Source organism: Moschus berezovskii, chromosome 8 (assembly GCF_049115385.1).
Source record: "Moschus berezovskii isolate FMDL1 chromosome 8, NW_MosBer_1.0, whole genome shotgun sequence".
Taxonomy (NCBI): domain Eukaryota; kingdom Metazoa; phylum Chordata; class Mammalia; order Artiodactyla; family Moschidae; genus Moschus; species Moschus berezovskii.
Window position 1 is genome coordinate 97,554,701 of NC_142467.1, and position 27,994 is coordinate 97,582,694.

Consider the following 27,994-nt stretch of genomic DNA (forward strand, 5'->3'; position numbering starts at 1 on the left):
TTTTCCAATCCCCCAAATACTGGAGCTTCAGCTTCAGCATTAGTCCTTCCAGTGAATATTTAGGGTTGATCTCTTAAGATTGACTGGTTTGATCTCCTTGCTGTCCAAGGGACTTTCAGAAGTCTTCTCCAGCACCATAGGTCGAAGGCGTCAATTCTTCGGCCTTCTGCCTTCTTCACGGTGCCTCAGCTTACTCATCTGTAAAATGGAAGAAACGATAGGTCTCCCCCAACCCCACCCCCGTTCACGCCCTACCCTACACAAGAGAACTACAGGGCTTTGGTTAACAAACGCTGGAGCTGACACTTACGGTGATTATAGTGATTGCCAGCCAGAGGGCAGAAAGAGCATCCCCAGGGGAGGGAGTCAGAGACCCCCCGCCCCAGTCCCCTGTCTTCTCCCCCCTGCCCACCCCAGCGCCTCAGTTTCCCCAGCTCAGCCCCGAGGGCGCGAAGGCGGCCCCGGGGACCCGCGCCCCTCCGGCCGGCAGGGGCAGCACAGAGCGGCCCGGGACACCCGGAAGGGCCCCGCCCCCGGCCCGGCCCCGCCTAGCCCGGGCTGCCGAGAACCGGGAGGCGCCGCGGCGGCGGCGTTCGCGGCGGGGACGGTGCGCGCGGCGGCGGCGGCGAGGCCGGCGGCGGGACGCGCCGGGCGCCATGGCGGCCGCCGAGCGCCGCGCCTTCGCGCACAAGATCAACAGGTAGAGCGGCCGTCGGGCCCCCTCCCGGGCCGCCCCCACGTGTCCGAGCCCCGCCCCGGGGCGGCCCGGCCCTCCCCGGCCTGGGCGCCCCTCATTCAAGCCCCTCGGGTCTTCGCCAGGTCCGCCCGCTTCCTGCGGCCGCGGGGGCGCAGGCGTGGGGAGGTAGGGAGGGCGGCGGGGGTCGGGACTCGGGGTCGTGTCGGGGCTGCGGGCGCGATGGTGGCGGAGGAGCCGGTGGGACTCGTAGGGGTGTGTCCGGGGGCCTTCCTGGAGGAGGTGGCTCCCGCGCCTCCTCGCCAGCTCCTGGCCGATTCCTGGCCCTCGAACCCCGGGGCGTGGGAGTTGGGGGGCTCCTTCCGTCCCATCTGTGCCTGCTGTGCGGCGGGAATGCATCAGGCGCCGGAATCTGGGGCCGGGGATGGCGTTCCCAGCGACCCTTGAACCCCCTCGGGAAGTTTCCCGTGTTCTTCTCCCCGCCAGGGTCCCGTGCCCAGCTGTCTGGGGCGGGTGGGGGGTGGGGAAGGAGACAGCTGTGGACGTCCCCCCGCCCCCAGCCCTGCTTCAGGCTCTCCTAGCACCGCCTGGACGCGCTGGAGATGGATGGGTGATTGAATGGAAGGAGTGGGGGCTGGGAACAGAACCAGCTGGTGGGCAGACGGGGGAGGGGACGGGCGCCAGGCGCTGGGGAATCCGTTTCCGTGGCCACTGGAGACTCTAAGAGACTCGGCCCGGGGAGGGAGGTGTCAGACTCTCTGGGGCTGAAGCGCCTCCCCCCGCCACTCTGGTCTGTACCTCCAATAGTGCATTCAGAACCTGCTGGGGGCAGGGAAGCGGTTCTCTTGTATTAGGGGATGGGTCGGGACACCCTGTGTGTCCAGCACTGCCCTGGTGGAGACCCCGAAAAAGAACCCACCCTTGGGGGCAGATACAATGGGGCAGACAGAGCAGAAGCCGGATAAAGTAGATTACGTGTTAGTGGTAAGCGGTGTGGGGACATACCAGGCAGAGATGGGAGGTGATGAGTGTGAGAACTATTTTAGACCTGGGAATCAGGATCAGGAAGGCCTGGAGAAGAAGATGACATGTAAACAAAGATCTGAAGGAGATGAGGGAGGGATCCGTGCCTGGATGTGGGGGGAAGGGCATGTGCAAAGGCCCAGGGGCAGGAGCAGGCGAAGTGTGTTTACAGATACCTGAGGCCAGCCGGGCTTCCTTGGTGGCTCAGATGGTAAAGAATCCACTTGCAATGTGGGGGATCTGGGTTTGATCCCTGGGTTGGGAAGATTCTCTGGAGGAGGGCATGGCAACCCACTCCAGTCTTCTTGCCTGGAGAATCTCCATGGACAGAGGACCCTGATGGGCTACAGTCTATAGGGTCGCAAAGAGTCAGACACAACTGAGCGACTAAGCACCCAGCAGGCTGGAGCAGAGTGAGAAAGGGGCTGTGGGAATGGGTTGTACAGGGCTTGTGGGTTATGGGGAGGAGTTCAGCTTTTACCCTGAGTGAGATGGGAGCCATGGAAAGTTCAGAACAGAGGAGGGACGCTATGACCTGGTGTCTGGGGGCAGTTTTTATGTTCTGCTATCTCTGTGTCTGAATTTTCCTTCTGTCTTGGACCTTCGGTGTTTCTGAGCCTGGGGAGGTTATTACTGTTTCTTTGCCACTCAAGTCCCTGTGTCCTTGGGTCCTGGCTTCCACTCAAGTGAGAAACAGAGGCCCTGGGTTTTGCCCTGGGAGATGGACATTGTAGAGCTCAGGGTAAGAAAAGCAGAAAAAGATCTTAGGGCTGCCATGTTGTCGTTGTTAAGTCGTGTCTAACTCTTGCCACCCCTTGGACTGTAGTCCACCAGGCTTCTCTGTCTATGGGATTTCCCAGGCAAGAATACTGGGGTGAGTTGCCATTTCCTTCTCCAGGGGATCTTCCCAACCCAGGGATCTAACTTGTGTCTCCTGGATAGCAGGCAGATTCTTTACCGATGAGTCAGATTCTACCCCACCGGGGAAGCCCTGGGGCCCTAGTGAACCACAAGCAGAGCAGTCTAGTGGGCACCCAGGTGTCTGCATGCTGAGACCTAGGCTTGTATTCATCTCCTTGTTCACTGAAATCATTCATTCCACAAATGCCACATTAACCTGCTTGTTAGACTGTCCCCCAGGTTCCTAATGAACAGGCTCATTTAAAACAAAGATTTGGAGGGACAACTTAAAAATACAAACTCATATAGCCAATGGTTAGGACTCCAGGCGTCCACTGCAGTGGGCATGGGTTCGATCCCTGGTCTGGAACTAAGGTCCTGCAAGCCATGTATCCAGAAAAAAAAAAAAAGTGATGGTCATTATCAGCTTTCCAGGTTGGATTTTATTTTAAAGAATACAAATGAAAAAAAAAACCATTGTGTTACATACAGTAACATTTGTCCATATTGTATGTGCTCAGTTGTGTCCAACTCTTTGCAACCCTATGGTCTTCAGCCCAGCAGGCTCCTTTGTGGGATTCTCCAGGCAAGAATACTGGAGTGGGTTGCCATTTTCTTCTACAGGGTTCTTCCCGATCCAGGGATTGAATCCACATCTCTTGCATCTCCTGCATTGAATTGTCTCCTGCATTGCAGAAGGATTTACCATTTGAGCCACCATGATGGATGCTATGCATTCAGAAAAATGCCAAGTTTAAAAGAGTAATTATGAAACAAATTCCAGGACTTCCCTCCTGGCCTACTGGTTAAAACTCTGTGCTTCCAATGCAGGAGGTTCGGGTTCCATCCCTGGTCAGGGAACTAAGAGCCCACATGCCTTGCAGTGTGGCCAAAAAATTGAAAAAAAAAAAAAAGAAAGAAACAAATGCCATGGAAGAAGTTACTTGGATCAAATCAGGGGCTGTCTCTACCTTCCTGAGCCTTCCCACTCTGGTCACCCTCCCAGGTGATCTGCACCTGGTTCTGCTCCTCAGGGAACTACCATGCTGATGGCTGCTACTATCGTTTCCCCACTTGCATTATAATTTCTTCGTTTAATTTGGCTCCCTGTCTGCTCTGAGTTGGCTTTGCCTATTTAGAACATCCCATAAATTTAACCGCATGGAATGTCGAGTCCTCTATGGCAGCGAGATGTCAGGAGAAGGGCTCATCTGTGTTGCTGCTTATAGTCAGATGCATCCTTTTTCATTGTTGCATACTATTCCCTCTGCTTGTGTGTTCTCCATCTTCAGTCAAGGAACTTGTGAGATGTTTTCCTTTGAGGTTGTGATGATCAGAGCTACCATGAACATTCTTGGCCATGTGTTTCCTCCTGAGTATCTACGCCTCAAGTGGAATTGCTGGATTGTCCTGTTTCCAACTTTGCTTGTTCATTTACAGATGGTTTTCCAAAGGGATTCCCCCAGTAGCAGATGAGACTTTCTAATCCTTGGTGGCATTCGTATTATTTGCCTTTGAATTTTGCCAGCACTCACTGTTCACCTTCTAATTTTTCTGCCAGTCCAGGAGGTGTGTATATAGGGTGGGATATGAAGAGGAGTCTCTTTATGGTTTTATTTTTTGAATTTTATTTTTGGCTGCACTGCATGGCTTATGGGATCTTAGTTCCCCAACCAAGGCTTGAACTCATACCTCCTGCAGTGTAAACGCAGAGTCCTAACCATTGAACCACCAGGGAATTCCCTCTTTATGGGTGTTTGTTTTTTTTTTTTAAGATTTTTAAAATTTATTTCAGTTCAGTTCAGTCGCTCAGTCATGTCCATCGAGTCGGTGATGCCATCCAGCCATCTCATTGTCATCCCCTTCTCCTCCTGTCCCCAATCCCTCCCAGCATCAGCGTCTTTTCCAGTGAGTCAACTCTTCACATGAGGTGACCAAAGTATTGGAGTTTCAGCTTTAGCATCAGTCCTTCCAGTGAACACCCAGGACTGATCTCCTTTACAGTGGACTGGTTGGATCTCCTTGCAGTCCAAGGGACTCTCAAGAGTCTTCTCCAACACCACAGTTCAAAAGCATCAATTCTTTAGCGCTCAGCTTTCTTCACAGTCCAATTCTCACATCCCTACATGACCACTGGAAAAACCATAGCCTTGACTAGACGGACTTTGGTTGGCAAAGTAGTGTCTCTGCTTTATAATATGCTATCTAGGTTGGTCATAACTTTCCTTCCAAGGAGTAAGCGTCTTTTAATTTCATGGCTGCAATCAGCATCCGCAGTAATTTTGGAGCCTCAAAAAATAGTCTGACACTGTTTCCCCATCTGTTTGCCATGAAGTGATGGGACCAGATGCCATGATCTTAGTTTTCTGAATGTTGAGCTTTTTCACTCTCCTCTTTCACTTTCATCAAGAGGCTCTTTAGTTCCTCTTCACTTTCTGCCATAGGGTGGTGTCATCTGCATATCTGAGGTTATTGATATTTCTCCCGGCAATCTTGATTCCAGCTTGTGCTTCTTCCAGCCCAGCGTTCCTCATGATGTACTCTGCAATTTATTTAGTTATATTTATTTTTGGCTGCGCTGGGATCTTTGTTGCTGCTTGAGGACTGTTCTCTAGTGGTGGCGAGCAGGGGCTACTCTAATTGCGGTGCTCTGTCTTCTCATTGCCATGGCTTCTCTTGTCGCAGAGCACAGGCTCAGTAGTTGTGGCACATGGGCTTAGTTGCTCTGCTGCCTGTAGGATCTTCCCAAATCAGGGATTAAACCTGTATCTCCTGCATTGGCAGGAGGATTTTTTTTTTTACCACTGAGCCACCAAGAGAGCCCTATAGTTTTGTGTTTATTCATTTTCTTCCCTCACTTTTTGCAGACTTATGTCAAATTCCAAGGCTTATGTCATTCTTATTTCTGGTTTATCATCCTCCTTCCCTGTAAGAGTAGACCTCTGTTAATCTGACCAGCCCTAGGCGGAAGGTCCACAGTCTCACATGAATTCCTAGTGATGCCACTGCTTCCTCTTTCCCCTCTGAGCACCTCTTTAGAATCATGTCAGGTTGTCAGGTTTTCACCTTAGAAAGATTGATCTCATCAGTCAAATTATGAGACCCGTTCCTGAGAAAACCCACTAAATTCAGCTCAGCATTTTGCCTGCCTTTTTGTAATGTGGTCCCCAGGGACATCTGAAGCGCATCTGATGTGGGAGTGAGACAGAGGAGTGGGTGATGACTCCAGGTGAGGGTCCTGAGCGTCCACAGGGCTGGGGCTGTGCTTACTGAGACACACAGGATGGTGGGAGGGCAGCTGTATGTGTGTAAGTTGCTAAGTTGTGTCTTACTCTTTGCAACTCCCTGAATTGTAGCGCGCCAGGTTCCTCTGTCCATGGAATTCGGCTGGCAAGAGTATTGGAGTGGGTTGCCATTCCCTTCTCCAGGTTCTCTGTATGGGGCCGGTTAATCTATATAGCATAGATCTGAAGATTTGTTGGTGTTCAAATGGTGCTGAAGCGCCGAGACTGGATGGGACCGCTCTGGGGGCAGGTAATGAGTGTGGGCAGGGAAAGGGGAGGTGTTCTGCAGTCTCTGTTCTTGGCTCTGCTCCCTGTTAAGGGCATCATGGCATGCCTAACACTGAAGGACTTTGACCCCCAGCTGACCAGGGTTCTATTCTGGGCACTGCTGTGTGACCCTGGGTGCCTCACGACCCCTCTCTGAGCCCCACTCACCTTTGGTTTACAAAAGCAGGATCAGAAATTCCAGTTTCCCAGGATGCTCTTTGAGACAATGTGGTGACAGCAACTCTTAATTAAGCACTTACTGTGTGCCAGGCCCTATACTCAGAACAATTCAATAAGAGGTGGGTACCAGGGTGGCACAGTGGTAAAGAACCCGGCTGCCAATGCAGGAGATGCAAGACACATGGGTTCTATCCCTGGGTGAGGAAGATCCCCTGGAGGAGGAAGATCCCCTGGAGAAGGAAATGGCAACCCACTCCAGTATTCTTGCCTGGGAAATCCAATGGATTAGAGGAGCCTGGTGGGCTATAGACCATGGGGTGGAAAAAGAGTTGACACTACTTAGCGACCAAACAGCAACAAATACCACTAAGCCCAGAGGCCTGGAGAAGAGGTGTCTTTCACCCATGCTCGCCCAGCTCCAAGTGCAGAGCTCTGTGACTCAGTAAACTAGTTCCTGTGGCCATACCATTGTGGACTCAGTGTTTTCCCACCCTGGGGCACTCACTCCAAGGCCAGTGACCAAATGAAGCTGGACGTTCAGCCCCCACTCCTCTCCCTGCTTTGCAGCAGCAGCTGCAGAACAGCTGGGCCCAGGGCACAGACAGGTTCCCTGTTCCAGCATCTTTTGTAAATCACCCCCAATCCTCTGTGCCCAGGCTTCCAGAGGAAGTGGCCGGGACTTGGGGAATTTGAGGACAAGTCTCTGGTGGCTCCGAGGGTAAAGAACCCGCTTGCAATGCAGGAGACCTGAGTTCCATCCCTGGGTTGGGAAAATCCCCTGGAGGAGGAAATGGCAACCCACTCCAATGTTCTTTCCTGGAGAATTCCATGGACAGAGCAGCCTGACGGGCTACAGTCCTTGGGGTCGCAGAGTTGGACATGACTGAGTGACCAACACTTTCACTTTCCCTGATTTTTAATATCCTTTGAAATTCCTGCAAGCTAGTCTTCCCTCTTCGCCTCCCATCCCCCTCCAATAGAAAGAGTTGACACAGAAAAAGAATCCAGGGTCAGAGAAAGGAGGCTGGGGTCTCACATCGGAGACCCCACGTTGAATCAGGGTCGTGGTCGAGTTCTGTTTGACCCACACAGATTTGAATTCAGAGGCTTCCAGACTCTGCTGAAGCTCCCAACTGACCCCACCCCTGCACCACACCTGTCTTACCTAGGCCCACCCCGCACATTTATCTCATTGGTGACTTGTGAGCCACATTTGAAATCCTTAGCACTTTTAATTTTTTTTTGTTTCAATAGTTTAAAAAAATATTTATTGTTTATTTCTTTGGCTGCACCGGGTCTTACTTGTGGCACTCAGGATGTTTAGTTGCGGCATGTGGGATCTTAGTTCCCCAACTAGGGATTGAACCTGGATTGGGAATGTGGAGTCTTAACCACTGGACCACCAGGCAGTCCCAGACACAACTTTTTATTAAGCAGATTTCCAAACAATGAGAAAAGAGAGAAGCAGGAGTGATTGAGGCCTGAATCTCCCACAATTGCTTTCTTGATTTTAAGAGACACTGAGGCCCAGAAAGATTGTCCCACCTGCCCAAAGCCACACAGCTTAAAGATAAGGGGCTTCCCTCAACTTACGGTAGATTTTGGCAAGTTGGACTGAGAGGGAGATCAGAAAAGATTCACTCATTCCATAAAAAAAAAAACATTGATGGGAATTCCCTGGCGGTCCAGTGGTTAAGACTTGGCACTTTCACTATCAAGAGTTTGGGTTTGGTGGAGGAACTAAGGTGTGGCGTGGCCAAAGGAAATGATTTATTGAGCATCTCCTGTGTGTGGGGTCCAGTGCAGGGGCCTTCATGGGGACAGCGCAGTCCTACTCTTGTTTGTACAGAGCCCTCGGGGAGTGAGGGTCTCCAGGCCCAGAGCAGAGCCCAGCCTCAGAGCCTTGGCACTCACTGTTCCCTCTGCCTGGCACACTTTTCCACAGATAACTTAATGGCTGTCCCTTCCTGCAGGCTCAGCTGAAGGAATTGAGAGTGTGGGGAACCCCTGCCCCTACTGGGAGTGTTCCCAATTCCTCTCCTTCCCCTCCTCCTTCTCCCATGCTGGCTCTCTCTCCCCTGGGGGTCTGACCCTTGGCCCTCAGTCTCTGCTGTGACTCTGAAGGCCAGCGCAGATGCAGATGGTCCAGGAAGGTCACTGCACTGACCTTGGTGGCTGGGTTGCGCTCCAGGAGTCATGCTGGCCTCTTACACACCGTCAGCCTCGGTCTTAGACCCCTGATAGGGTGTGTGTACGAACACCAGGCCCCCTGCTCAGCTCCACTGCTCTGTGAGGGCAGGGCAGCTCCAGATGGGTAAACTGAGGCTCAGGGGCAGGAGTGACTCATCTAGCAAGGGTGGAACGGGGCTCACCTTCCCGATAGGGGGTGAGGTGGGCAGAGATCCCCTAGATGAGGACGTGGAGGCCTTTCTGCAGATCTGGGAGCCTGTCCTGGTGGGAAGAAGAAACCAGGAAGAAGAAGAGCCAGGATCAGTGACCCCCAGGTGCTGCCCAGCCGCAGCCCCCTGTCCCCCTTATCTGTGCTTGGAAGAGGAAAGGGGCTGATGTGTCTGCCACAGCCTTGGGGGCACCCATGCTGAGATCTGTGCATCCTGGATCCTGGGTTCTCTTGGCCCATTACTGGATTTTTTTTTTCTTTTCACAGCCTGGATTTTCCTCTCCTAGCATGAATCTGTGGGCCCCAAAGCCTCAGTTCCCAGGGCTCTGCTGCCCAAGTTTTCCTTCCCCCTATAGTCCCCTTCCTGTCCCCGCAGGACAGTGGCTTCCGAAGTGCGGAAGCAGGTGTCCCGGGAACGCAGCGGCTCTCCCCATTCCAGCCGGCGCTGCAGCAGCTCCCTGGGGGTGAGTGTTTGGGAGGCGCTCCCCCACCCCACCTGCTGTGGGGGAGCTGAGGCTGGGAGGGGCCCAGCTGTGGCAGGGGAGGGGGTCCCAGTCCTGTACCAGCACTGTCGCATTCCCGGTCCCAGTGAGTGTGATGGGGAGGCTGGCTGGTCCCCCTCTGCAGGGATCAGCCCCGTGGGTGGTCAAGGGGGGAGAGGTTCCAGCCCCCAACCACCCACCCCCCTCCAGGCCCACACCTCCTGCTGTCTAGACTGGACCACCCAGCCGGGGATGCTGGGGAGGGAGGTCTGGGGAATGGGCCGCCCTTCTAGCTGCAGTAAGGGAGGGGGTGGGGCTCTCTCGCCCCCAGGGCCTTAGGAATTGTCTCTTTCTTTGCTACAGTCTACAGGCCTTTCCTTCCACCAGGAGTTTCCTGCCCTTCTAGGCACAGGGTGTGATTTCCTGCCTGGAAAGAGGGGCCTGGCCCAGCTAGGGTGGGGGTGGAGTGGCTGAGGTCACTCACTGTCCCCTGTGGCTCCTCCGGGGTCCCTCCCACCACTCCATCACCCTCCATGGCTCCCACCGCCCTCTTGATTGTCCAAGGCCAGCCCAAGCCCACACTCAGCCTCCAGCCCCCAACCCCGGGACCCAGGTCATAGCCACTTTGCTCCACTTCAGGTCCCACTGACCGAAGTCGTTGAGCCCCTGGATTTTGAGGATGTGCTTCTGAGCCGACCACCGGATGTAGAGCCTGGACCTCTCCGGGATCTGGTCGAGTTTCCAGCTGATGACCTAGAGCTACTGCTGCAGCCCCGGGAATGCCGTACCACGGAGCCCGGTATCCCCGAGGACGGGTGGGTCGAGCCCCACACCCTCCCTGTCTGTATCCCCACGCTGCCTCTGTATCCCACATCAACTCCGCTCTCCCGGCAACCTCCCGAGAGCCCTGAGTTCAGCTTCTGGCTTGGCTCTGTGACCTTAGACAAGTCCCCTTTCCTCTCTGAGTCTTTACTCTATAGCCCTGAAAAAGACAGAAGGACAGGCCACTGGAAAGATTTAACACTGGGTCCTGCTTCTGTGTGGGGCTTCCTTGATGGCTCAGACAGTAAAGAAACTGCCTGCAATTTGACAGACCTGGGTTCGATCCCTGGGTTGGGAAGAACCCCTGGAAGAACGCATGGCAACCCACTCCAGTATTCTTGCCTGGAGAATCCTATGGACAGAGGAGCCTGTTGGGCTACAGTCCATGGGGTTTGCAAAGAGTTGGACATGACTGAAGTGACGGAGACTTTCATTTCTCTGCTTTCGTTTACCCTGATTGTATTTTGTGCAGAAAGATGGATGCCCAGGTGAGAGCTGCGGTGGAAATGTACACTGAGGACTGGATCATTGCCCATAGGAGGTGGGTCTGACTCAAGGGCAACTCAGGGTAGAGAGGCCAGGTCTAAGCCCAGAGGAGCCCATTGTCTGCCGCTGTCGCCACTCCTCCTGGTTATCCGCCCACTGTCCCTGCAAGGGTAGCTGAACTTCTACGGCGGAGTGTCTGGTGGATGGATGACTCTGCAGGCATCACGTGGGCCTTGCGGGTGTGTCAGTCAGCACCTCAGGGAGCCCTGGTGAGCCCTTATCTCTGCTACCCTCTCATCCTCCTAGATACCAGCACCTGAGTGCGGCGTACAGCCCCATCACCACGGAGACTCAACGAGAGAGGCAGAAGGGGCTCACCCGCCAGGTCTTCGAGCAGGATACTTCTGGGGATGAGAGGTCCGGCCCTGAGGACTCGGTGAGGGAGCCCTGGCAGAGGTCACTGTCAGGGGGGTGTGTGTGCACGGCCTGCCTGAGGCTTCAGCTCTCAATCCTCTGTGATGGGCAATGACCCAAACAGCCTCCAGCCCCACAAGAAATGTATCAGCCCTGTAACTGAAAAGTTAAGAATCAATCATAAGCCTTTATGAAGTGCTTTTTTTTTTTTTAAAGTTACTCAGTCATGTCCGACTCTTTGCGACCCCATGCACTATAGCCTGCCAGGTTCCTCTTTCCATGGAATTCTTCAGGCAAGATTCTAGAGTGGGTAGCCATTCCCTTCTCCAGGGGATCTTCCCAACTCAGGGATCGAACCCAGGTCTCCCGCACTGCAGGCAGATTCTTACCATCTGAGCCACCAGGGAAGCCCTATTAAGTACTTGGTGTATACTAAATGTTTTATACTTGTCCTCTTTCATCCTGTGAAGCAGGGCAACACCCATTTTGCAGATAGAGAAATTGAGGCGGCTATTCCCTGGTGGTCTAGTGGTTAGGATTCGACACTATCACTGCTGTGGCCCGGTTTTAGAACCTGGTTGCAAGGAATTGAGATCCCGGAGGCTTCCCAGTGCAGCCAAGCCAAAATTTTATTAAAAAAAGAAAAAATAAACCAAGGCATGCCTGGCTTAGTAGAGGGCTTTCATTGGCCTGCTGAGTTTTGAACCTGTATTTTATTAACCAATATTTATTGAGTGCCTACTTTTACCAAGAATCATATAAAGAATTACTGTTATTGTTTCCATTGTTAGCTGTTTATGAATGTAGTTGGAGAAACTGAGGCCCTTAGCTGTTGGGGTTAGAGACCCAGGGTCACAGAGCTGAGCTGGGATTCAAACTAGGGTAATCTGCCTCTGGGGACTTCCCTGGTGGCTCAGCAGTAGATAAACTGCTTGCCAATTCAGGAGTGTGGGTTCAATCCCTGGGTCTGGAAGATGCCCTAGAGGAGGAAATGGCAACCCACTCCAGTGTTCTTGCCTGCGAAATTCCACAGACAGAGGAGCCTGACAGACTCTAGTCCATGGGGCCACAAAAGAGTTGGATACAACTGAGCAACTCAACACCAACAAACCTGCTTCTGACCAGAGCTGAGTCTAGAAGGTCTGGCAGATCCTGGGCTAGTAACAGTGAGAAGAACTCTCCCTCCCCTGGCAACAGTGAGCAAAGTCCTCAAAGGCTCTCATTGGCCCAGCCCAGGCATATCCTGACTTTGTTATGTTCTGATTGGCCAGGCAGGGTCATATGATGACCAGATTGGGGAAATAGCCTTCCCACCCATAGTAAAGGGTAACACCTATTTTGCAGATGAAGAAACTGAGGCATGGCCAGCTGAGTCTTGAGCCTTTATTTTTTCAGCTGATATTGAGTGTCTACTTTTACCAATAATAATCATATCTCCAGACAGAAGTTTCTAGAAAGAAGGTCAGCAAAGCCCTCAGGTGACCCGTGTCATGGTGACCTCAGCCCCTGGTCCTGAGCGTGCCCATTCTCTACTGGCAGGATGACCCTCGACACTCCTCAGGCTCCCTGGACGACACCCCACGAAGCAGTGGTGCTTCTGGCATCTTCGACCTGAGGAACTTGGCGGCAGACTCTTTACTACCCTCACTCCTGGAGCGCGTGGCCCCAGAGGACGTGGACCGGCGTAATGAGGCATTGCGGCGGCAGCACCGGCCCCGCGCCCTGCTCACGCTCTACCCCGCACCCGACGAGGTGGGTGCCCGCTCAGCTGCACAGCCCCTGAGATCAGTACACAGCCAACTGACGTGTACCCCTATGTATGATCCCAGTGAGATTTCCTGGGTGCCTAATGTATACCCTGCATTTTAATTCAGGAGCTCTTACTGGATACTCCTGTATTGTATACCCCTGTATTTATCCAGCCAGCATTTATTGGGAACTTACTATATGCTGCTGCATTTACTCAACCAATATTTACTGTATGCCTACTGTATAGTCTTTAAACAAACAGCATTTAATCAACCAGCATTCATTAAGCACCTATTATATATGCCTGTATTTATCCACCTAGTCTTTTATTGGGCACTTACGGTGGTGCTCAGTCCCTGAGTTATGTCCAGTGCTTTGTGACCCCATGAACTATAGCTCGCCAGGCTTCCCTGCCCTTCACTATCTCCTGGAATTTGCTCGAACTCATGTCTATTGAGTTAGTGATACCATCCAACCACCCCATCCTCTGTTGCCCCCTTCTCCTCCTGCCCTCGATCTTTCCCAGCATCAGTGTCTTTTCCAATGAGTCAGCTCTATTTAATGACTATTATTTATTACATATCCCTTTATTTTTATCTACCCATCATTTATTGGGCTTTTACTATAGACTCATATTTATTCAGTCAATATTCACTGTTTGTCTACTGTATAGTTTTCTATTTAATCAAACAGCATTTGAGCAACTGATATTTATTGAGCATCTATATATCCAACTAACTTTTATTAAACACCTAGTATATACATCTGTCGGAGAAGGCAATGGCAAGCCACTCCAGTACTCTTGCCTAAAAAATCCCATGGATGGAGGAGCCTGGTAGGTTGCAGTCCATGGGGTCGCTATGGGTCGGACACGACTGAGCGACTTCACTTTCACTTTTCACTTTCACACATTGGAGAAGGAAATGGCAACCCACTCCAGTGTTCTTGCCTGGAGAATCCCAGGGATGGGGGAGCCTGGTGGGCTTCCGTCTATGGGGTCACACAGAGTCGGACACGACTGAAGTGACTTAGCAGCAGCAGCATATACATCAGTGTTTTAATTCAGCCATTTACTGAGTGCTTGCTGTATAGCCCTATATTTATTCAACCAGTTCTTACTGGGTGTCTAGTATGTATCACTGTGTATGTCTAGTCAGCATTAATTAGATACTTTCTGTATACATCTATGTTTGTTCAACCACATTGTAATAGGTACCTACTACATACCTCTGTATTTATCCAACCAGGATGTGTGAGTTCCTGTTATATAGCAGCCACTGGGGATACAGCCATGAACAAGATAGACCCAGTCCCTGCCCTCTGAGTTCATTCTAGTGGAGAAGAGACCTCCCTACAGGAAATGACAACCCAGAGTAGTGCCATGATGAGCCGTGTGTCATTGTTCCTCAGGGCTTCCCAGGCGACACTAGTGATATAGAACCTACCTGCCAATGCAGGAGATATTAAGAGATGCCGGTTCGATCTCTGGGTCAGGAAGACCCCCTCAGAGGAGGGCATGGCAGCCCACTCCAGTATTACTGCCTGGAGAATCTAATGGACAGAGGAGCCTGGAGGGCTATGGTCCATAGTGTTGCAACGAGTCGGACACAACTGAAGCGACTTAGCACACACGCATGGACATTGTCCCTCTCACAGCCCTCTGTGTCCCAGCCATGGGGCCCACTGCATCAGGGCCTGGTGAGGACCTGGAGCGTCAGATACCTCCGGGTGAAGGAAGGCTTCCTGGAGGAAGTGCCAGCTAAACTGTGACCTGCTGATGAGCAGGTATTGGCCAGGCCAGGAGGAAGGGAGAAGGAGGGCATTCCAGGCTTGGGGAACAGCATGTGCAAAGGCTCAGAGGCTGGGGACTGAAAGCTTAATCAGACTGAGGGTAGAGCTGGTCTCAGGCCACACGTTGCAACCCCTCCCTGGAGGATGTGTCCCAGCTGCCCTTCCGGCTCTTGGCAGGATGAGGCCGTGGAACGCTGCAACCGCCCAGAGCCACCGCGGGAGCACTTTGGACAGAGGATCCTGGTCAAGTGTCTGTCGCTTAAGTGAGTGTGCTGATCCATCCCTCCCTCAGGCATGCGAGGGGGAACCATGGGGGATTACGGTGAGGCACACAGTCGGCGCTCACTATGCGAACCACGCCATTACTGTGTGCAGCCCTGAGCCCATGAGGAGCCCCATCGACTTTCCGGCTGGGAAATCAGGCTTCTTTCATTATTCACAGCCACTAACCCCAAGTTCCAGTTGTGTGCCAGCCTCAGTTCTCAGCCTTCCATGTTTATTTCTTCTTTCTCTATTTATGTGTGTGTGTGTATTTTTTATTTAAGATTTTTAATTAATTTTAATTTTTCAAAAACCTTTGCTGTGCTGGGTCTTCGTTGCTGCCTGGCTTTCCTCTAGTTGCGGCGGGCAGGGGCTACTCTCTAGTTGCAGTGCATGGGCTTCTCGCTGCGGTGGCTCCTCATGTTGCGGAGCATGAGACCTAGGTGCACAGGCTTCAGTAGCTGCAGCACTTGGGCTCAGTAATCGTGGTCCACAGGCTTAGTTGCTCCGGGGCACGTGGATCTCACCGTACTAGATATCAAACCTGTGTCTCCTCCACTGGCAAGCAGATTCTTTACCACTGAGCCACCAGGGAAGCCCTCCACGTGTATTATCTCTGACCTTCACCACAACATCACGTTGTGGGTGCAGGTGGGAAACTGAGGCATAGGGAGGCATAGGAAGTCATTGTGCCCAAGATCATGGCTTCGTGAGGCCGGAGTCTGGCCCTCGCCCAGTCTGCAGCTGGCACCCAGGCTACAGGGGGCGCTGGTGGCCCTGGGCTGGCTTCCCGCAGCCACAGCCCCCTCCACGTCGGCCCTGGGGAGCGGCCCTGGGGAGCAGCCGGAGTGCGTGGGAATGGAGCGGAACAGGATGTGGCCTTGGACCCCAGCCCGGCCCCGCCCCTCCCTATCCTGAGTTCCTGCCTGGATCGGGGCAGGAAAGGGAGGCCCCATCTGGCCTGAGGCCGTGGTGGGCCGCCCGCCTCCAGCACACAGGCTGGGCACCAGCTCTGGAGGCTCATTCAGTCATTCAGCCCACAGTGAATTCAGCCTCCTGTGTGCAAGCTGTGTAACTGGGGTGACCACATGGGGCTTTCTGGGTGGGGGGTACAACACACACAAAGGTCTGGAGAAAGGGACAGTGAGGACAAGAGGTGGGTGGGTTTGGTCCACACAGGGCAATGGTGAGCCTCAAATGCTGTGTTTTTTTTTTTTTAATTTCTTTCTGGCTGTGCTGGGTCTTTGCTTCTGTGCCCTGGGTTTTTCTAGTAGCACCGAGTGGGGGCCGCTCTCCCGTTGCGGTGCTCGGGCGTCTCATTTCGGTGGCTTCATGGACTCTGGAGTGCGGGCTCAGTAGTGGTGGTGCATGGACTAGTTGCCCTGTGGCATGTGGAATCTTCCCGGACCAGGGATTGAACCCGTGTTTTCTGCATTGACAGGCGGATTCTTATCCACTGGACCACCAGGACAGTCCTCAGTTTCCCCTTTTGCAAAATGGGACAGGTCTTTCCTACCAGTCCTTAAATGGTGCTTCTTTGTGACCCAGTGGGAATCAGATGCCCTCCCACTCCCAGTGCACCAAGGCTGGGCTGGACCTCAAGAGGGAGAGGGGATATGGAGGTGGGAGGGTCAAGGTCAGCCGCTGCCAGAGAGCCCCCACTCATTGCAGGTTCGAGATTGAAATTGAGCCCATTTTTGGCATCTTGGCCCTATACGATGTGCGAGAGAAAAAAAAGGTAGGAGCCCCTTTCTTCCCCTTTCTCCCACCTGCTCCTCTTCCTTGCTGCAGGGTGATGGTCTTACTGGGGGTGGTGGCTCAGCTGTTTCTTGTGCCCCTAGATCTCAGAGAACTTCTACTTTGACCTGAACTCGGACTCCATGAAGGGGCTACTGCGGGCCCATGTCACCCATCCTGCCATCTCGACCCTGGCCCGCTCTGCTATCTTCTCTGTGACCTATCCCTCACCTGACATCTTCTTGGTCATCAAGGTATACCAACTGGGGCTGGCAAGGGGGTGATCATGGTGAAGGCCACAGGTGAGGTCCCTGCTCTCATAGAAGAAGGCATGTCACCAAGAATGGTGATCAGGGCTGTCATGGGGGAAGCCCAAAAGGAAGCCTGAGCCCACAGGGAGCTTCTGAGTGAACCCAGGTGGGGAGAAATCACCAAGGGCTTCTTGGAGAGGTGACAGCTGAGCTGACACCCATGAGTAGGCAAGCTGGGGAGAAATGGCATCCTGGCACATGTGGGTAGACATTTAAAATGGTTTTTTTTTTTTGGTTGTGTTTTTCAGTTTATTAGGGGTGGGAAAACTTAATTGGCACATGGTTTGGGATTTTGTTTCCAGGAGTGAGCTCAAATTTCCTTTCCCAAAATGTTCAATTAGTTTTTGATCAATTAATTAATGACATTAATTAGATACCTTCAGGAAGGCACTGCTTCCAGTCAATCAGGCTTCACAAGGATTCTGGCCTTTGTTCCTCACAGCCCAGGGAGGTGGGGGTTGCCATGGAGCCCATTTTACAGATGGGGAAGCTGAGGCACAAAATCCAGAAGGAATGTGCTCAAGGTCCCACAGCCCCCAAGTGGTCAGGTTTGGAGTCCAGGCCTAGAGCCGTGCTGGGAGTGGACTTTGCTTATACTAAGAAGTAAAGATATAAATATGGGAGGAAAAATGGAGTCTTGGGTTTGGGGGCGGGGGCAGCTAGTTATTCAGGCTGACAGGTAGCACTCAGTCCAGGGGATAGTGGGAGCCATGGGAGGTGTTGGAGCCAGAGCCCTAGCTGGGTGGAATGTTCGGGAGACCTAGCTGGGTGGAATGTTCAGGAGACGGTGAAGGTCAGAGAGGTTGGGAGTGAGGCGGGGAGGTTGGGGCCTTGGCAGCAGCTCACTGGGCTTGCGCCCCACCCCCCTCAGCTGGAGAAGGTGCTGCAGCAGGGAGACATTAGCGAGTGCTGCGAGCCCTACATGGTGATGAAGGAGGTGGACGCAGCCAAGGTGAGTGTGGGAGGCTGGGCCAAGTGTTGGAGGGGTCCCCCCCGCAGAGCAGATCCTGGGTTCGGCAGGCCTGGGACACTGAGCTTGTGGGGTGTGTGTGTCGGGGGTCTGCTCCCAGAACAAGGAGAAGCTGGAGAAGCTGCGCCTGGCGGCCGAGCAGTTCTGCGCCCGGCTGGGCCGCTATCGCATGCCCTTCGCCTGGACCGCGGTGCACCTGGCCAACATCGTGAGCAGCGCCGGCCAGCCGGACCGCGACTCGGACTCAGAGGGCGGTAAGGAGGCGGGGCCGACGGGCCGGAGGCGGGGCCGGAGGGCCAGGGGCGGAGCTACCAGGGTCGGGGAGGGGCGCCCTCTGCTGGCCGGACTAGGTACTGGGCCTGAGTCGGCCGTGTCTTGGCTCCCCGCACCCTTCATTTCTGTCCCTCTCCATCACTGTCTCCCCTAGAGCGCCGACCCGCCTGGACTGACCGCCGCCGTCGGGGACCGCAGGACCGGACGAGTAGTGGGGACGACTCCTGCAGCTTCTCTGGCTTCCGCCCAGCCACACTAACCGTCACCAACTTCTTTAAGCAGGTGTCATGGCTGTGGGGGCAGGGGGCTGAGAGAGGGGGACCCCACACACATCCCTATTACCCTCTTGCGGCCGCACGATCCCCGGGGATCCCAAAACCCCTCAGCCCTGGTTCACTGGGGCGGGTTCGTGCAGGAGGCTGAGCGGCTCAGTGACGAGGACCTCTTCAAGTTCCTGGCTGACATGCGGCGCCCGACATCCCTGTTGCGACGCCTGCGTCCGGTGACCGGTGCGTGGTGTGCCCCGTACATGAGACGCGTCACTCATGTAGCCACTCAAACCCACATCTGCTGTGCCAGGTCCCGGTGACGGTGATAGACAAAGCCCTGACTTCAGGGGTAGACCTTCCAGTGGGGGCCAGAGATGAGAAACAGAATAAATAAGACAGTAGTGGGTCAATCGGGGAGCGTGGGCAGAGCTGATCAAAGATGGGAGGCAGCAACGGGAGTTGAGGGTGACCTCCCGCCATAGCACCTGAAAGATGGAGCCACCAGAGGGCATGTGGGAGAGTCAGAGCCCTGGCCTGTGCGCCGAGTGTGTCGGGGGGGAGGGGGACCCCAGGTGGAGACTCCCAGGAAGGTGCAAACTGGCTCCCCTTCCCCAGCCCAGCTCAAGATCGACATTTCCCCGGCCCCCGAGAACCCCCACTTCTGCCTCTCGCCGGAGCTGCTTCATGTCAAGCCCTACCCAGACCCCAGGGGCCGGCCCACCAAGGAGATCCTGGAGTTCCCTGCCCGTGAGGTCTATGCCCCCCACACCAGCTACAGGTACAACCTCTGGGGCAGCCGGGCACTTTTGAGTATGGGGGGCATCATGCGGAGTGAGGTCTGCTTCCCCTCCGACACACACAGGCGCTGGCCTGGATGCCACTGCTCTGCTTTAATAGGGAATGTATAGGCATGAAGGGGCATATCCTTCCTCCACCCCTCCTCAGCCATCCGTGTTCTATGCCTGCGTCCCCGCCTGCTTCCCTCTCTGCTCCGTGACTGGAAGCGGGGCCCAGCGCCCTGGCCGACCTCAGCGGATGGGCAGCTTCTCCCTGTGCAGGGGCCGCATGGGGCAGGGCTGTGTCCCTCGGTGCATGACTGGTCCTCAGTTCTGCCCAGGCTCAGGCTCAGGCTGGGAGCGCAACCATGTGAAGTCTGGGAGGGAGATGAGGCTTAGCCAAGGCACAGGGATACCCCCATTCCGCTGCCCTTGCTCACCTAGACCCCTGCCAGGCTCACCTCTCCTGAATCTGTCTCAGCCGCTGCTGCTGTGCCATCATCTCCTGCTTCTGTCGCTGCACATGACCCGTGAGGACCCACACGACGTGGCTCTGCTCATCAGCATGGGCCTGTGGGTCAGGACAGAACCCTCAGCTGGGGGCCCCTTCACCTCCTATCCCTGGAGTCTGCCCAGACTCCCCCGCTTCCCACTGTATCTGTGTGATCCGCAAGCCACTGCCACTCCTTGGCCTCAACTTTCCCGGCTGTAAAATGGGAATGAAATAGGAGTTCCTCTGTGGGATTGTTCTGAGCATAATAGAGATTGTGATGATTTAGTCGCTAAGTGTGTTCGACTCTTGCAACCCCATGGACCGTAGTCCACCAGGCTTCTCTGTCCGTGGGATTTTCAGGCAAGAATACTGGAGTGGGTTGTCATTTCCTTCTCCAGGGGACCTTCCTGACCTAGGGATTGAACCTGTGTCTCCTGCATCATGAGTGGATTCTTTACCACTGAGCCACCAAGGAAGCCCATGATAGAGATTATTAGAGGGTATAAAACAGTGCTGGGTACATCATAGGTGTTCCAGAAACACTCCTCTAGTATGCATTTATTGAATAACTACTATGTGCCCCATCCCAGGGTGAGGATTTTATCTGCACTGAGTCCCTGGCTCTATTTTGAGACATCAGTTATTTTTCTTATTTACAAATAAGGCAGCTGAGGCATGGGAAGGCACATGGCTTTTGCCCAGGGTCACACAGCATAGAGGCCAGGGTACCAGAAGGCTTAACTGGGTCTGGGGGGGTCTCTGGGACAGAAGGTTCAGAAATGAGGTCTGATTGTGAATCGAGGTCTTGATTCCCCCAGGGCCAGGAACCCCTTACCTTTAAGGCCTCGAATTCTTGGCGGGCATGGCCCAACCACACGCCCTTCAGTTGAACTTCTAGCCGCTTCATTTTCTCCCGCAGCACCTGCTGTCCCCGGGCCACCTCCCCCAGCGCCTGGGCTGTGGCCTCTGCCTGCAGCTTGAGACCATCCTCTTCTACCTACCAATAGACCATGGATGTCAGTAGGATGACCTACTGAGATCAGCCTGATTTAAACACTGGAAATCCTGTATTCCAGGAACCCCCTCACTCCTGGGAAAACCCCAAAGGTCAGCCCAGGCATAACTCCACCATAGACTCCTACCCACCCCACAACACCCCAACTGCAGTGCCCACCTGCATCTCCAATAGACTCGCACGTAGCTCTTGGGCTGCATCCTGGCCCTGGCTGACCTCCTTCCCCAGGAGCCCCAGCGCCTGGCCATAGAGGCTTAGGCTGTTCCTGGCCTTTGTCAGCTGTGCCTCCGTGGCCTTGTACATGCCGTTGAGAGCCTGGCTCAGCTGCAGGGCCCCGTGGAAGAGCAGGGTCAGCTCCTCCTGCTGCGCTGGCTCTGAGCCACTCATGGAGCCCACCAGTGCCGGCTGGGCCGCTGTGGCCAGGGTGCACAGCAGGCACAGCACGAGCAAGGGCATGGCTGGAGGGCTGGGAGGGTGTGGCCACAGCCTCACTGGGGCTGCCTTTTATGCATTAACAGCCCCCCCCAACTTCAGGTCAATCATTAACCAGCCAGCTGGGTGCCCCGTGTTGTGCAAGGGCCTGGAGGTGGCACCACAGTTGCATCAGGCGAATGTCCAGCCAGCCACGCTGGAATCACGCTGGCTAGGGCTTGGGGCCAGGTGTGGGCTGGGGCACTGGGGAGAGGCTAGGCCCAGGTCTGGCTGGAGAACCCTAAGGCTCCTAGCCTCCATTTCCCATCTGTGGATGGGCGTGACGACCATAACGGCAGTAACAGTGAGGCTTTTATTATTGCCAGTGGTTCACCTGGAGCTGCCCCACTGCTGTTACACAGTAGCTGGTCTCGTAACCTTCTCACAAGCCTGCAGTGCCCAAGTCTTTGTTGACCGGGTTAAGAGCTAGGGGAGCAGGTGGTGGAGATGCTTTCAAGGCCATGCAGCCTGACTCCAGGACCTCCACGTGCTCTGGATCAATGTTCACTGCTGTTTTTCTCCCTGGATGACTGAGCAAATGCTTCTGTTTCCCTGCCTGTGACTGTGAAATGGGGGATGATGTGAGGTTCCCCCCGCTCCCAGTAGGCTGCTGGTAAGAAATAAATGAGTTGTTTCATGTCAGGTGCTTAGAACAGAACCCAACACACAGTTAGCCCCACATTAGTGTTTGGTGCAATTACTGACATTGTCACTTAATATCATTGATATGACAAAGGCTCAGCTGGGAGGCTTGATGCCCTCATTATATAGTTAGGGAAGCGGAGACCCAGGGGACTGCTGGGGCTTGTACAAGCTTACTCTGGAGGAGGGAGGCAGAACTCTGACCCCAGCCCAGCTCTTGCCTCCAACTCTCGCCCCTGTTTCCCCAGCTGAGAGACAGGCCATATAACTCTAGTGGCCTTTTCTGGGGGAAGGGGCAGTCAGGCTCCTGAGCTGGATGATGGGCAGGTCAGCCTGGGCGGGGCTCAGGCTTGATGCTGGCTGCCTGGGCCACCTTCTTGGAAGCCTGGCCCTGAGCACCCATCTGTCTCCTCTACCTCACCATGCACCCTCAGTGACCCTGAAGTCCCTCTGTATTCCCACCCTCTGTTCCCTGATCTGTGCTCTGAATGGTACCTGTCTATTCCCCACTCTCTACACTCACATCTCCCGCCTGCTGCCCATCATTGTCCCTGACCCAGCCCTCAGTGTCCCAGTGGGGTGGCCACTGTCCGCCAGGCTCTCTGTCCCTCCGACGTGGACATGCCCCTGCCCCCGCAGGAGCCTGCTGTACGTGTACCCACACAGCCTCAACTTCAGCAGCCGCCAGGGCTCCGTGCGCAACCTCACCGTGCGAGTCCAGTACATGGCGGGCGAGGACCCCAGCCAGGCCCTGCCGGTCAGTGGCTGGGCCCGGGGGAGGTGGAAGGAGGCGGGCAGGGGGGTTGGTCCCCAGCCAGTCCCTCATGCCTTTGCTCCCCCCAGGTCATCTTTGGCAAGTCCAGCTGCAGTGAATTTACCCGTGAAGCCTTCACCCCGGTGGTCTACCATAACAAGTATGTGGGCTGGGGGTGGGGGGGACTGGTGGGGGTACAGATGGGCAGGAGGAGGGGTGGGGGGATGGGCAGGCTCCTAGAGTGCAGATGGGGGAACCTGAGGCAGACAGCAGGGACAGTGGGGCCTGGCAGAGGGGGTGGGACAGGCAAGGGGGGGCCCAGCCCCCAGCAGAACCCCCAGCCCGGCCCTGCCAGGTCTCCCGAGTTCTACGAGGAGTTCAAGCTGCGTCTTCCTGCCTGCGTGACTGAGAACCACCACCTGCTCTTCACCTTCTACCACGTCAGCTGCCAGCCCCGGCCTGGCACGGCCCTGGAGACGCCCGTGGGCTTTACTGTGAGCCCCCCATTGCCTCTCCCCATCCATGCCCAGCCCTCCCGGCCCTTGTCCGGCCCCGCGTCTGACCCCCTGTCTCCCCCCAGTGGATCCCGCTGCTGCAGCACGGCCGCCTGAGGACAGGCCCTTTCTGCCTCCCCGTGTCGGTGGACCAGCCCCCGCCCAGCTACTCCGTGCTCACACCAGATGTGCGTGCCATGGACCCCCTGCCCGCCAGCACCAGGCCCCCAGAACCCCAGCCATGCCGTGATTTCCTTCGCGCAGCACTCCTGGGTGCCTTTTCCTCTGTTGAGGCTCATCACACCCACCCCTGTTATTAATCCTGTATGCCTTCCTGCCCCATGTGTGTCCCTCCGTGCTGTGGGGTGTCCTTCTCTCGTTAATGGCCCCCACCCCTGCACTCACTGTTCCCCACTAAGGCCCTACTGCCTCACTGCTTCAAGCCCCCGTTTGTAGCCCTGCCTGCCTGGTCACTCTCCCTGGAGCATGTCCTCCCCATGGGAATGCTATGTCAACCTCCCACAAACACTCCATTTGCACCCAGGTCCTCTCCTTATGCCGTTTTCTGTTCATTCCCTCCAATAACATTCATCCTCAGTCTCCCTTCTCCTATGAGCGTCCTGGGCATCCCTGAGCCTGCCCAGTGCGCCCCACAATCCGCCCCCATCTCTGGGCTGGGCTGCAGGGGCCAGGGGACATGGTGCCCAGCTGTTCCCCCAGGCAGGGCCACAGTCAGGCCACAGTGTTGCAATGGCTGAGGCTGGTGGCCTGAGCGGTGGGGCGGGGGGAGGGCGGGCCAGTGCCCACCTGGTGTGTCCCTCCCGCAGGTGGCGCTGCCGGGCATGCGCTGGGTAGATGGCCACAAGGGCGTGTTCAGTGTGGAGCTCACAGCTGTGTCCTCTGTGCATCCCCAGGTAGGGGGTGGGGCCATAACCCAGGAGTCTGGCCCTGGGGTTGGGCAACAGTTTCCTCCGTCCTGGGAGTCCTGGCCTTGGGCCATGGACGTGACTTTGGTCAGCAAGGCTGGCTCCCAGGGAAGCTGCTGACTCAGGCGGGGGTGGCCATGCCAATGGCCATCGTAGCTGGAGCTTTGGCCTTTTTTGCATGGTCTCTCTTCTTCCCCCTGCCCCCGGTTTGTCCCTTGCTATGTCTGTGATCGCTCCTGTCTTTTTCTTTTTTTTTTAAATTTTATTTATCAATATTGATCTATTTGTTTGTTTTTGGCTCTGCTGGGTTTTCGTTGCTGCACACACTTTCTCTAGTTGCAGTGAGTGGGGGCTCCTCCCTAGTTATGGTGCATGGGCTTCTCACTGCGGTGGCTTCTCTTGTGGAGGGCAGGCTTTCGGGCACACGGGTTTAGGTAGTTGCAGAGCGCGGGCTTCAGTAGTTGGGGCATGCGGGCTCTAGAGCCTGGGCTCAGTAATTGTGGTACACAGGCTTAGTTGCTCCGTGGGCATGTGGGATCTTCTCGAGCCAGGGTTCGAATCCACATCCCCTGCATTGGCAAGTGGATTCTTAACTATTGGACCACCAGGGAAGTTCCCTCCTCATCTTTTCCATTCACTGGTCTCCAGCCTCAGGGTCTTGACCCACTCAGTCTCCTGCTCAAACCCCAGGTCCTACCCCGCTCACCCCTGGTCCCCCACCAGGACCCCCACCTGGACAAGTTCTTCACCCTGGTGCATGTCCTGGAGGAGGGGGCCTTTCCGTTCCGGCTGAAGGATGCTGTGCTGAGTGAGGGCACCGTGGAGCAGGAGCTGCGGGCCAGCTTGGCGGCCCTGCGCCTCGCCAGCCCCGAGCCCCTTGTCGCCTTCTCCCACCACGTACTGGACAAGCTCGTTCGTCTGGTTGTGCGACCCCCGGTCATTGGTGGCCAGATTGGTGAGCAGTCACAGCCTCAGACTTTAGTTTCCCCATCTGGAGAATGGGCCCTGTGTCTAGTGGTCCTGGGTGACCTCCCATAGCCCATTTATCTCTCTGATCTCAACTTTCCAATCTGAAAAATAACCCCTCAGTCCCCTAGTCCCCTGACCTTTTGAAGACCACATGACCCCCTTGGACCCTGAAGTCGGAGCTTGGAACTTAACCTCTGCTCTGCCTGGCAGTGAACCTGGGTCGTGGAGCCTTTGAAGCAATGGCCCATGTGGTCAGCCTCGTCCACCGGAGCCTAGAGGGTGCCCAGGACACCCGTGGTCACTGCCCACTGCTGGCTGCATATGTCTACTACGCCTTTCGACTGCCTGGTACGGAGCCCAGCCTCCCAGGTGGTGAGTGTTGGTGGGAGACTCTGGGGCACAGGAAATACCTGGGAGGAAAGCATCCTAAGCAGAGGGAAGGCATGTGCAAAGGTCCTGAGGCTGTACCGGCCTTGGTTGGTTTGCGCAATTTATAGGAGAGCAAGAGAGAGAGAACTTTTTGCCCCAGCCCCAGGACTGTGGTCTCTATAAATTCTATTGAAAGTGATTCAGCCAGTTAGCAAGCAGGGACTGAAGCCGAGCTGCCTGGGTTTGATTTTCAGTTCTGCCTGTAAGCTCTGTGACCTCAGGCAATGACTTTACCTCTCTTGGCCTGTTTTCCTGTCTTTTAAGCAATGATAATAGTAGTGCCCCTCTCATAGGGGTGCTGCTGCTGCTGCTGCTGCTAAGTGGCTTCAGTCGTGTCCGACTCTGTGTGACCCCATAGACAGCAGCCCACCAGGCTCCCCCGTCCCTGGGATTCTCCAGGCAAGAGCACTGGAGTGGGTTGCCATTTCCTTCTCCAATGCATGAAAGTGAAAAGTGAAAGTGAAATTGTTCAGTCGTGTCTGACTCGTAGCGACCCCATGGACTGCAGCCTACCAAGCTCCTCCATCCATGGGATTTCCCAGGCAAGAGTACTAGAGTGGGGTGCCATTGCCTTCTCCATGTGGGGGTGCTAGTAATAATAAATGGCAAGTGAAAGTGTTAGTCACTCAGCGACCCCGTGGATTGTAGCTCACCAGGCTCCTCTGTCCGTGGGATTCTCCAGGCAAGAATACTAGAGTGGGTTGCCATTTCCTTCTCCAGAAGATCTCCCTGACCCAGGAATTGAACGCAGGTCTCCTGCATTGCAGGCAGATTCTTTACCATCTGAGCCCCTAGGGAAGTCCAAATGGCGTAGTAATCCATATGAAATACTTGGCACAGTGAACGCCCAATAAAGTTGGATATTTTCATTTGCTAAATAATTAATAATAACCAGTAACCCCTCTGGACACATACAGTATGCCGGGCACTCAGTGTTTTTCATCCTTCTCAAAATTGCTATGAGACAGAGCCACTATTATACCCATTTTATGGGTGAGGAAACTAGAGGTTTAGAGGCACAAGGTAACTGGGGACTTCCCTGGCGGTCCAGTGGTTAAGACTCTGTGCTTCCACTGCAGGGGACGTGGGTTCAATCCCGGGTCGGGGAACTAAGATCCTTCATGCTGCATGATGCAGCCAAAAGAACCACCCCATAACAACAACAAAAACACAGAAAAAGAAAGTGACTGCACCAAGGGCATCCGACTGGGAAGGGACAGGAGGTCATCAGGGCAGGTGGGCAGGGGGCTGAGCATATTCCTTCCATCCTCAGGGGCCCCTCCAGTGACGGTGCAGCCTGCCACGCTGGCCCGTGGCCCTGGCCGCCCCGCCAGCCTCTACCTGGCACGCTCTAAGAGTATCAGCAGCAGCAACCCCGACCTGGCCGTGGCCCCTGGCTCTGTGGATGACGAGGTCTCCCGCATCCTGGCCAGCAAGGTAGGTGAGGGGCCCCTGCTGGCGCCAGCCTCAGCGGTCATGGCTGCTGGGTGGGTGGGTGAAAGATCTCGGTGTTGAAGGAAAACCGGGAACGGCAAACAACAGCACAGATGAAGACTTGACCCTGGGGGATTCCCTGGCGGTCCAGTGGGTAGGACACTGCACTTTCACTTCCAAGGGTGCGGGTTTAGTCCCTGGTTGAGGAAATAAGATCTCACAAGCCAGGCGTGTGTGTGTGTGTGTGCGTGCGTGCGCACGCGCTAAGTCGCCTCAGTTGTGTCCAACTCTTTGTGACCCAGTGGACTTTAGCCTCCTGGGCTCCTCTGTCCATGGGATTCTCCAGGCAAGAATCTTGGAGTAGGTTGCTATTTTCTTCACACAAGCCACACAGAATGGCAGAAAAAAATAACTTGACCCTGGACAGCAGGGCTGGGCTCTGGCCGTCAGTTCGGGAGCTGTGACTTGGATTCTGAGGCTGACCCAAGGATGGGTGACTGGAGCTGGAAAAAAGAGCAGCGTGTACGTAGCGCAGCGAGGTGTTTCCACATGTGCCACATGCGTGTATCCACGGGGGGTGCCCACGTGCACATTGCCCACACACATTGGAACATGGTTGCGTGTTCCTCGTGATTCTATGCACCGACATATGTGGGAGGCATATACACACATACCTTGTGTGTGTTTTGCACACATGTATTGCAGGGTCACATGTGGGTGTCCACGTGGGCACATGTGTGGCCCAGGGCAGTGAGCACGCCCCGTGTTTGTCGCTGGTTTCCCTGCCCTCTGCCCACAGACACTACCACTTACCCGTGTATCTCCAGGGCATCGACCGCTCACACTCCTGGGTGAATGCTGCTTATGCTCCGGGAGGCAGCAAGGCTGTGCTGCGACGGGCCCCCCCTTATTGTGGGGCCGACCCCAGACAGGTGCCCTCCCTACCTGATGTGCCCCTGCACGTGCATCACCCCACCTCAGCATGGGCTCCTCCCACCTTCCTGGCTGCTGCCGACTAACCTAGGGGGGGCTGCCTGGAAGAGGCGGCAGATCCACCCTGCACCTCCTGCCTTCGTTTGGGGCTGTGGCATGGATCTTGTGGATGTTGTAGGCAACACAGGGGCATCTTCACCAGCCTTTTGCTGCCACACAGACCACAGCCTCAGGCAGAGACAGAAGGGACAGAGTAGTATCCAAACAGCATGAAAATGATGTGCAGTGACAGAAAGGGAGGGGCAGTATGCAAATAGCATGCAAATGACCCAGCCAGTCTAACCTCA

At 55.0% G+C, this 27,994-nt stretch overlaps 2 protein-coding genes across 7 annotated transcripts in view; one reads left to right on the forward strand and one right to left on the reverse strand.

The window, feature by feature from the left end:
• The first annotated feature begins 568 nt into the window (after window positions 1-568).
• Window positions 569-27,994, forward strand: part of DOCK6 (dedicator of cytokinesis 6) — a 48,196-nt gene continuing 20,770 nt past the window's right edge. For 3 of the 6 annotated variants that reach the window (XM_055428658.2, XM_055428661.2, XM_055428663.2), the window contains exons 1-23: window positions 569-700; window positions 9,123-9,210; window positions 9,868-10,043; window positions 10,523-10,591; window positions 10,843-10,972; window positions 12,490-12,702; window positions 14,668-14,753; window positions 16,423-16,489; window positions 16,593-16,742; window positions 17,671-17,751; window positions 17,870-18,023; window positions 18,197-18,324; window positions 18,458-18,551; window positions 18,927-19,089; window positions 22,348-22,465; window positions 22,552-22,622; window positions 22,818-22,956; window positions 23,043-23,144; window positions 23,784-23,870; window positions 24,606-24,837; window positions 25,062-25,223; window positions 26,554-26,717; window positions 27,542-27,646. In XM_055428658.2, coding sequence (XP_055284633.1) covers window positions 657-700; window positions 9,123-9,210; window positions 9,868-10,043; window positions 10,523-10,591; window positions 10,843-10,972; window positions 12,490-12,702; window positions 14,668-14,753; window positions 16,423-16,489; window positions 16,593-16,742; window positions 17,671-17,751; window positions 17,870-18,023; window positions 18,197-18,324; window positions 18,458-18,551; window positions 18,927-19,089; window positions 22,348-22,465; window positions 22,552-22,622; window positions 22,818-22,956; window positions 23,043-23,144; window positions 23,784-23,870; window positions 24,606-24,837; window positions 25,062-25,223; window positions 26,554-26,717; window positions 27,542-27,646 — 2,823 coding nt within the window. In that variant the 5' untranslated portion in view covers window positions 569-656. Of the gene's footprint in view, window positions 701-9,122; window positions 9,211-9,867; window positions 10,044-10,522; window positions 10,592-10,842; window positions 10,973-12,489; window positions 12,703-14,667; window positions 14,754-16,422; window positions 16,490-16,590; window positions 16,743-17,670; window positions 17,752-17,869; window positions 18,024-18,196; window positions 18,325-18,457; window positions 18,552-18,926; window positions 19,090-22,347; window positions 22,466-22,551; window positions 22,623-22,817; window positions 22,957-23,042; window positions 23,145-23,783; window positions 23,871-24,605; window positions 24,838-25,061; window positions 25,224-26,553; window positions 26,718-27,541; window positions 27,647-27,994 lie in introns of those variants that run through there. The other 3 variants (XM_055428660.2, XM_055428662.2, XM_055428664.2) reach the window with 3 other exon arrangements.
• ANGPTL8 (angiopoietin like 8) lies at window positions 19,327-21,053 on the reverse strand. The gene is made up of 4 exons (XM_055428672.2): window positions 20,755-21,053; window positions 20,416-20,577; window positions 19,549-19,658; window positions 19,327-19,464 (listed from the first exon to the last, which is right to left on the reverse strand). Exons 1-4 carry the CDS (start codon window positions 21,049-21,051, stop codon window positions 19,437-19,439), a joined length of 597 nt encoding a protein of 198 aa, XP_055284647.2. The 5' UTR covers window positions 21,052-21,053; the 3' UTR covers window positions 19,327-19,436.